Source organism: Triticum aestivum, chromosome 7D (assembly GCF_018294505.1).
Source record: "Triticum aestivum cultivar Chinese Spring chromosome 7D, IWGSC CS RefSeq v2.1, whole genome shotgun sequence".
Lineage (NCBI taxonomy): Eukaryota > Viridiplantae > Streptophyta > Magnoliopsida > Poales > Poaceae > Triticum > Triticum aestivum.
The window spans coordinates 53,052,092-53,061,704 of NC_057814.1; the positions used below are offsets into that span (position 1 = coordinate 53,052,092).

At 46.3% G+C, this 9,613-nt stretch overlaps 1 protein-coding gene across 1 annotated transcript; it reads left to right on the forward strand.

Annotated features, from left to right (window-relative positions):
• Positions 1-958: 958 nt before the first annotated feature.
• Positions 959-8,995, forward strand: LOC123167944 (uncharacterized). The gene is made up of 3 exons (XM_044585801.1): positions 959-3,878; positions 5,230-5,409; positions 8,495-8,995. Exons 1-3 carry the CDS (start codon positions 2,138-2,140, stop codon positions 8,692-8,694), a joined length of 2,121 nt encoding a protein of 706 aa, XP_044441736.1. The 5' UTR covers positions 959-2,137; the 3' UTR covers positions 8,695-8,995.
• Positions 8,996-9,613: the final 618 nt, after the last annotated feature.

The following is a 9,613-nucleotide window of genomic DNA, read 5'->3' on the forward strand; positions in this document are numbered from 1 at the left end:
CAATTATCACGTTCAGACCTTGATGCTCCCTTGGTTAACCTTGGTCCATCCCAGCTTCAAGTCCTCTCTTTGCTACAATCTAGCAAAGTCTGTGTAAGAGTTAATCAGTCAGTAGATAGAAGACCAATATGTGAAACTCAAAACACGCCACGTATGAGATCAGTGTAAGCCTACCATTGAGATCGGCCGGCAGCAAATCTCTTACCAGTATAAACCCACGTATGAGATCAGTGTAAACTCAAAACTCCGAAAATCTCTGCCCCTGCCGGCGTTTGTGGTCGGTCGGGATGAGTTAGAGATCAGGTAGATGAGGCCGTTGGGGATAAAAGCTGCACTACCATTGAGGTCTCCGACCAACTTCCGCTTTCACTTTCAGGCGACGGCTAGCTGCCGAAATCTTTGACCATCGTCGTTGGACGGCGTAGCCCCGCGGTTCTTCAGACAGGGGTCCCGACAATCACCCCCACCATGATTTCTAGGAGAGATAGGAGAGGGGATGAGATGGGGTGCGGCCGGCGCCGGTCCGGGAGGACATAGGAAATGGGGCGGCGGCGCTCCATGGGAGAGGAGGAACGGAAAGTGAGGAGGGCTCCACGAACGGGAGGCATGGATAGACCAGAAGAGGAAGGAGGCCGCCGGGCTCCTCGCTTGATTACCTACTGTGATTTATTCCTTCCCATGAATTTATTGTATTACCATGTACAACAAAGAAGAAATTGATTGCTGTCCGAAAATTTATTGTGTTGCCAAAGGAAAGATTGATCTTATTATTACTAAGATTTATTTGATTACCAAAGATGAAAGCGTGGGAGGGGGAGGGGGTCGTACGAGGAGGATGGACGAAGGGGTGGGCGACGTAAGACGGGAGATGGAACACTCCGTTTCTTTTAGGTAGTATAGAGACGGAACACTCCATTTCTTTTAGCAAGGCTCCCGCTCCCCCTCTCGCAACCACGGCGACCTCACGCCTCCCGCTCGCCATTGCCAGATCCACCGTAGCTCTCGCTGCGCCAACCACTCGACATGCCTCCTCGCCGACGAGGACCACGAGCGCCGAGTGCGGCCGCACCCCCTTCCCCTCCTCAGTTGCCTCGTCATATCCACGAAGCCTTCCCGGAGATTCTGAGATTGATCTTACCAGTTCCGCAGGGAGTGCTCATGGTGACTGGGGCTCAGAGTTGGGTGGAGCGGGCGATCAGGATCCGCGACGCCACTGCGTCGTGGATCTGGCGAGTTCAGGAGTGGAAGGCGGCGGATCGGGCGGCGGCGGCGGCGACAGACCCGAGCACGAGATCTATGGCGCTGCAATATGCGGGGACCTGTCAGAGGAGGGCGGATCTGGAGCAGAGGACCCCGGCGAAATTGATCTACGACGAGGCCACGATGGAGGAGAGGGCAAGGATGCCCGCCTTCCCCCAATCCCCGCCGGCTGCGTTTGTGATGTGGGCGCGGGTGGAGGCGAAGTCAGAGGATCCATGGAGGGCGCGGCGGTGGGAGTGCATGCTGGGGGGATACCATCAGGTGCATCTCCGCAGCGCGCATCCTCGTCGGCGGCGGCCAGTCGAGATTGAGCGTGGATTCCCAAGTGGAGGTGAGGGCTCTGGAGGGGATTTCTGCTGCTACTTGCCACAATTTTCAATCCACGCCTCCTGGCTCTCCGATTCGAGTGGCACATAAGCGTGAGAATCGGCAGGCGGCGTCACCGCCGGCGTTGGTTACTTCTTCTTCGGCGAGAAAAAACTATGGGGGGCGCTCTGTCACTGCGCGGAGGGCCCTACTTGTCGGGTGTGTGGTGGATGTGAGGCCCGAGCTAGAGACACTTGGCGACTGCTGGTTGACTGGCACTCGAAAAGAGGAGACGCCCAAGCAGAAGACGCTTCCTGCAGATCCTATAAGAGAGAGCAAGGCCCAGTCTGTTCCCCAAGCTAGGGTTCATCTCCGCCGCCGCTGCGGGGCTCCTCTTGGCTCGCTAGTGTGGGTCAGGAAAGATTTGTTTGAGTGTGGAGAGTTCTCTGCCAAAGATTGCCACCCTATTGGAGCGGCTGATCACCTGCCCCTTCCGAAGCAGTTCAGTTACTCCAGGTATTGTTGGGCTAGAGGGCACGGGAGAATTCCATTTGCTGATGTGGTCCAAAGGATGGCCGGAACTGGAAGAGAGGGTTCTCGAGGAGGAGGGAGATATGCAGCAGGGAGGGGAAGAAATGAGACAGGGCGTGGTGGGACTGCTAACCCCAAATCATCAGGAGGAGGGGAGACGCAGCACCAGACTACTCAACCTCCTGCGACCCAGATGCCTCCCATCTCTATATACTCCAGGCCACCGATTGTTCCTCTGCGTCAACCGAATTATATGTTCTCACAGGGCCAGATGTATGCAGGATTTCCCCCAGGAGGATATGCTCAATTCCAGGGTGTAAGTCAGTGGCCTATGCCACAACAACAATTCCCTTATCAGTTTCCTTTGCAGCCAGGCATGATGCCATACCAACAGAAACTACCTTTCAACTCTGGGAGCTCGTCTGGTGGCAATGGCCCAGCTTTACCCTCTGGATCCAGCAAAAACAAGAAGAAAAATCCCAAAGGGGGGCTGTGGACAACAATGCTGATCAGACACAGAGCAAACAGTGATGTGGAGGGGAGTGCACCTTACGATGTTGATCCGAAGTTCATTGGAGCCATATGCTATAACTGTGGACTGCCTGGACACTTTGTTGGGATGTGCTTTCTGCCCAGGAATTGTTTCATCTATAAAACTCCTGGCCATCATATGGATGTATGCCCCACCTGGTATAAGCCATACCTTGTTGCACACTATTGGGGGAGTGCTAACACAGGCCTGGGGTTCTTCCATGTTGAAGCTGGAGATGTTAGTGATAGCAATTGGCTTAACTTTGGAAATGTAGGCTTAGTGGTTGTGAAGGAAGGGAATATCACAGGAGATGAGCTTGGGCAATGTTTCACTCAGATGTGGAAAACCAACTGGCCATGGCAGATAAGACCATATGATAAAAACAAATTCCTGATGAGGTTCCCCCCAAATAAAAGAATTGCTGAGCTTGCTGAGTACCCATCCATGAATCTGAAAAGGAAGAAAGCAACTATATCTTTCATGAAATGGGGAGGACAAATGCCAGAATATGACTCCTTGACAGAAACTTGGATAGAAGGATTGCCCCCAAAGTGGATAAGCTGGAGTGTTATAGCTCAAGTGGCATCCATTTTAGGGGTTCTGGTTAATATTGATTGGCACATGATATTCAGAAGCTTTTATGAGAAAGTGAGAATTCAAGTTGCAGTCAGAGACCCCAGCAAAATACCTACTGATAGAGTGGTGGAAATTCAGCATGAGCTGTATCTGTTGAGGTTTGCAGTGGAAAAAGATGCTGAAGAAAGCTCCAACTCTGACAACCCATCTGACCCTGCTAGCAATAAGATTGAGGGCACCAATGTCAACAGTGATGATGATCTACTGGGAGAAGAAATGGAAACTGAGATGGAAAAGTCTGGGAAAAATATTAATACCCCAAGGCCATCTGCTGCTCCTAAAGGGTCCAAATCAAATAGCTACAAAACTCCTGGGGCTACTTTTGAGATTATTACAGGCTCAAAAAATCAGAGAGCTCCACTGACCAAAAGCTATTTGGAAGTGGTCCAAAAGAAAACTAGAGATGATTTTGGAGAAAAGTTTCTACCTAGCTTTGAAGCTGCTGTAAATCAAAGTCATGACAAAGTTGTTGGTCTAAAAAACAACAAAACTGCTGTGAAGTGGGGGCCTATAGAAGCCACCAGAATGAGTGACAGGATCAAAAGAGATGGGAAACCTGCTCTGACCAAGGCCCAAGAATTGAAGCAGAAGAGAGACTTGGAGATTCCTAAAGGTAATAAAAGGAATACTACTTCTTTTACCTACTTAGATAATGAGCTCTTACTTAATATTGCTAAATCTTCTGGTATTAATATGGGAGATGGCTGCCTGACAGCTGCTCAAAATGTTAAAGTAATTAAACAGATTGAGCTAGACAGATTAAATAAGCTCCAAGACAATAACCCAGAGATTTTTCTCCCTCCTGATATTGGTATCACAGGAGAGGAATTTAATTGCGTTGAGCCTGATCCCACTAGCAGAGGTAAAAATGGGGATAATACACATAATAATGTGCATGATACCTCAGATGTGCCATGGGTTGAGGTGTCTTCCCATAGGAAGAGTAAAAGTAGGAGGAGACTAAAATTTTAATCATGATAGGTGTCTTTTGGAATGTTAGAGGACTAAATGGATCCTCCAAAAGCACTAGGGTGCAGGAGCTCATTAGAGCACATCACCCTGATTTTATTTGTCTTTCTGAATAAAAAAACAAAATTTTACCAGTTCCCAACTAGAGGCCATAGATGTTGGCCTTGAATTTGTGTGGAACTGGCTTCCAGCTGTGAATACTGCTGGAGGGGTGTTGGTGGGTATGAAAGATGATGTGTTTGAAATTATTAGTTGCATGTTTAGTGTTGCTCTTATGCTGAGAGATAAAATAGACAACAGCATATGGAGACTAATTTCTGTGTATGGTTCTGCTTATGATGCTTTTAAACTAGACTTTATTCAAGAGTTGCATAGTGTTTTTTATATGTGGGATGGCCCTACTATGATAGGTGGGGATTTTAATCTAGTCAGAGAGGCCTGTGACAAAAATACTGGTGAGATAAACCAGCATTGGGCAGATCTCTTTAATGACTGGATTAATAAATTTGGCCTTATTGAGCTCAAAAACGCAGGGAGGAAATTTACTTGGGGTAACAACCAAGATTCTGTAGTTATGGCCACTTTAGATAGAGTCTTCATTACTGTGGAGTGGGAGAGCTTACATCCTAATATTCAGGTGAAAGCTCTGCCTAGAGTGGCTAGTGATCACACTCCCTTGGTGGTTGATACATGTGCCACTAAGATCCCTAAAAACAAAATATTCAGGTTTGAGAAATGGTGTCTTGAGGTGGAAGGTTTCAGGGAAGTGGTGATCAAAGCTTGGAATACTGAGTGTCACTTAGTTAAAGCCATTGATATTTGGCAGTTCAAAATTAGGATTACTAGAAATGTTATTAAAGGGTGGTGCATCAATTATGAGGCTGCCCAAAATAGACAGAAGCAATCTCTAATTGCTGAATATAACTGCCTTGATATTATTGCAGAATCCCAACCTCTTTCCCCTAACTCCAGGAATAAAACTAAATCTATTTCAGGTGAGCTGAATGATATCTGGACCAGGGAGGAGATCAAAGCCAGGCAGAGGTCCAGAGAGAGGGACATCCTGGAGGGAGAACATAATACTGGATACTTCAAGGCCATTGCTAACCAGAAAAGGAGAAAGAAACAAGTACTGATGCTGGAAGGAGAAAATGGTCCTTTAAATGATCTTAAAGGTATTTTAGATGTTGTTGTTAAATTTTATAAGAAGTTATTTGGATACCAAGATAAAATTGACATCACCTTAGAAGATGACTTTTGGGGTGATGATAGTAAAGTTACTAGTGCTCATTATGATATTCTTAACACCCCTTTTATTGAGCAAGAAATTAAGGAGGCAGCCTTTGGCTCGTATGCTGAGGGGGCTCCTGGACTTGATGGGTTCCCTTTTTTGTTTTACCAGCAGTTTTGAGATGTTATTAAGAATGATTTGTTTGCTCTGTTTAGAGACTGGGAGAAAGGTGAGCTAGATTTATTTAGACTCAACTTCTCTCTACTTAACCTAGTTCCTAAGGCGGTGGATGCTGTCAAACTTGAAAATTTTAGACCCTTGGCTATGACTAATTGCAGCTTTAAAAAAATTTCCAAGTGTGTCACCAATAAGTTTGGCCCCATCGGTAATGAATTGATTTCCCCTAATCAAACTGCTTTTATAAATGGCAGGTTTATTGTGGAAAGCATTGTAGCTGCGCATGAAATAATTCATGTTGTTCATGCTAGGAAAATGTCTGGTTTTGTTTTCAAACTTGACTATGAGAAAGCTAATGACATGGTAAATAGAGAGTTTCTAGTAGATATGATGTCCACAAGGAGCTTTAGCCCTGACTGGATCAATAAAATTAAGTCTTTGTTATATAATGGATCTGTTGGTATCAGGTTAAATGACATGAACAGTGACTTTTTCTTGACTGGTAAGGGAGTAAGGCAGGGGGACCCTGCTTCACCCCTACTGTTTAATCTTGTAGCAGATGTCTTCACTAGAATACTAGATAAGGCATCTTCTAACAAGTTTATTGAGGGGTTTTTTCCTCCCTCTAATCCTGCTGGAGTAATCAGCCTGCAATATGAAGATGATACTCTCCTTTTTCTAGGCAATAGTTTAGACCAGGCTAAAAACCTAAAGTGGCTATTATCTTGTTTTGAACAGATCTCTGGCTTGAGGATCAACTTCCATAAATGTGATTTGGTCCCCATTAATATTAATTCTGATAGCGCTAATATTTTTGCCCAAGTCATGGGTTGTAAGCTGGGAAGTTTTCCCATTAGATACCTTGGAGCTCCTCTTCACTACAATAAACTTAGGAAAGAGGATCTTCAGCCTGTGGTTGAGAAAATTATTAAAAGAGGGGCAGGCTGGAGAGGGAGGCTCCTGTCCTTTGGCAAGAGATTAATATTAGTACAATCCTGCCTGGCTAGTATCCCTTCATATTTGATGAGGATAATTAAATTTCCAAAATGGGCTATAGCCCTGATTAATTCTCAACTGGCTCACTGTTTCTGGGATGATTATGAGGGGCATTTTAAATACCACCTTGCTAATTGGGGGTCCCTAGCCACTAACAAGAATTTTGGTGGTCTCGGTATAACTAATTTGGCAGATTTTAATCTTTGCCTTCTTGCTTCCTGGGGTAAACACTAGTGCAGAACCGGGATATAGCACCGGTTCGTAAGGCCCTTTAGTGCTGGTTCTGTAACCAGCACTAAAGGGTGGGGACTAAAGGTCCCCCCTTTAGTACCGGTTCTGCACGAACCGCCACTAAAGGGCCACCACGTAGCAGGAGCCAGCGCCGGGGGTGGGGACACCAACTGGTACTAAAAGATTTGGGGGATTTTGGGTTCATGATTTCTTTTTCCTTTAATTTTGTGTTTTCCATTTAATTCTTTTTCGTTTGCTGATATTTTATGATACTACATATTGTACACGTTATGCATATATATATATATATATATATATATATATATATATATATATATATATATATATATCATTGAATGTCTCAATACCACCATTCACACATACACATGTATATATATACAATTAGGTATATACAATTTCTCCTACATGTTGCCTTCGGAGCCAGTGGCATTTGCCTTGGTGCCTTCGGAGCACGATGACAATTGGGAGTGGTTCATGGGGGCGGTAGCAGGTAATGGTATTCTCCTTTGGGGTCTATGACCTGGTCGAGCAAATATCCCGCTATTTCCTCTTGAAGTGCTCGTATGCGCTCCCTTGGTACGAGCTTATCCCGCATCTCATTGAACTTTTCAGAAGGAGATCAATATGCATGTATTAGTTGTGTGATTAGATATCGATAATGATGTAAAAATTCTGAATAGTTTTCTGGCAAACGTACCCATAGTTGTCTATCAGATTTGCTCCTTTCGGACGCCATCATGCGAATGTTCTCGCAAACATAGTATGCATAAATTTGGAAGATATGGAAGAATATACTTGACCATAAATATAATATTTTTGCCTGCTCTAATGTGGGAGCCTCACCCTTCTGGAAAGAAATACTCTAGGCTATTAAGGCCACTAAATTTAGGTATGCCTGGAAGGTGGGTAATGGCAAGAGTATTAGATTTTGGGAAGATTACTGGTGTGGTGAGACTAATCTTGCTACTTAGTACTGGGGACTTTACTCCATTGCTATGGACCAGCATGCTACCATTGATGAGGTTTGGGATGGGGTCAACCTCAAGATTAATTTCAGGAGATGTTTCTCCTCCAGCATGATGATTGACTGGAATAACCTTTTTGAGGAGATTAAAACTCTAGTTCTGATTGACAGACCTGATACCCTTGTATGGAAATACGAGACGAAGGGACTGTACACAGTAAAATCCTTTTACAATGTTGTTAATTTTAGGGGGATCCTCCCTGGGAATATTCCTCTGGTGTGGAAAATAAAAATACCTCCTAGAATTCAAATTTTTCTCTGGTTGATTGCAAAAAATAAACTCTTAACCAGAGACAACCTTTGCAAGAGACAACATGTTCCAGATATAACTTGCCTTTTTTGTTCTGAACATGAGTCCTCTTGCCATTTATTCTTTTCTTGTGTTGTTGCTGCTGAACTTTGGAGAGTAGTTAGGGAAGCGGCCAATATTGATATTTGTGATAATATCCACAAAATGCTGGAATGTTGGGTCAGCAAGCCTAACACTGCAGCTTCCTTTGTGCAAGCTGCGGCCCTGTGGGCTCTCTGGAAAAGCAGGAATGACATATGTTTTAATCGATTGACTTGGATGGGTATGCAGGTGATCGTGAGGAAGACTACAAAAAACCTATCCTTATGGGAGGTGGTCTGGCTAGATGTTGCCAAGCCAGAGCTAAAAGAGATCGTGCGGAAGCTGGAGCAGATGGCAAGAAATCCCCCACCCCTCCTGTGGCCAGATCCAGGTTGATTGGGGGAAGATATGGGGGAGAACTCTCTGGAAGCGATCTGGTCATGCTTTGATATACCTGGCGCCGTGGCGATCTCCTGCACTAGTGGCCATATCCAGGTTGATTGGGGGAAGAACTCTCTGGCGCCGTAGCGATCTCCAATGCATGAAAAAGCGTGGAGATGCGACTAAGGGCCGAAGCTCTATCCCGTTTTATCTTAGCTTCTTTCAGTTTTAGCCTTTCTATCGTCGAGGGGAGTTTCCTCCGGCGGGCATGTTGCTCTTTAGTTTCCTAAGCTTTTAAGCTTTGTAATACTTAAATTGATACATGACCGTGTTCTGCTGGGTTTCATTGTTAATGCGATGGAGCCGGGCTAGGCCCTTTTTCTCTAAAAAAAGATGAGATAGAGAAGAGAAGAGATTACTAGTGTAGTCGACGAGTGAAGTTTGGCCGCCAATAGGAGAGATCCATCTCGTAGGGGAAGAAGACGAGCACGTCTCTGGGCGGGATCTTGCAAACCCCGCGGACCCTCCGGGCCGCCAACTCGAGCATGAAGTACCACGACTGTGATGGCCCCTCCGCTCCCAACATCCGCACGAAGACGTAGCCGCTTGTCTCGCCAAACCACCACAGCTCCAGCCGCTCGCTCCAATGCCCAGGCCGCCGGATGCTCTCCGGCTTGACCAGGACCTGCTTGGACCAGGCTCCGCCCTCGCGGGAGCCAGACAACGTCCAGATCCAGAGTGATATCTCTAGCCCGGTGGCGACGAGCAGTCCCGGCTGCCTCGCGTGGCCATCGGACACCAGGAGGAGTTCCTCGGGTCCGCGCCCACGTAGTGCCTCGCCGTAGTGGCCGTCGATCTTAGTGACGGACGCCTGGAGCTGCGCGTGTGAGAACTTGAGGACGAAGTGGTACTCGGCCGACCTGCACAGCCAGTGGGTGTCGCCTTGGAGAACGATTGGAGGGTGCAGGAGCGCGGCGTCCTGAGGGC

Coding starts and splice junctions, on each gene's coding strand:
- LOC123167944 (XM_044585801.1), top strand. CDS start 2,138: ATGGCCGGAACTGGAAGAGAGGGTTCTCGAGGAGGAGGGAGATATGCA. Junction 3,879..5,229: donor AGACTTGGAGATTCCTAAAG/GTAATAAAAGGA, acceptor AATCTATTTCAG/GTGAGCTGAATGATATCTGG. Junction 5,410..8,494: donor TCCTTTAAATGATCTTAAAG/GTATTTTAGATG, acceptor ATGGGTATGCAG/GTGATCGTGAGGAAGACTAC.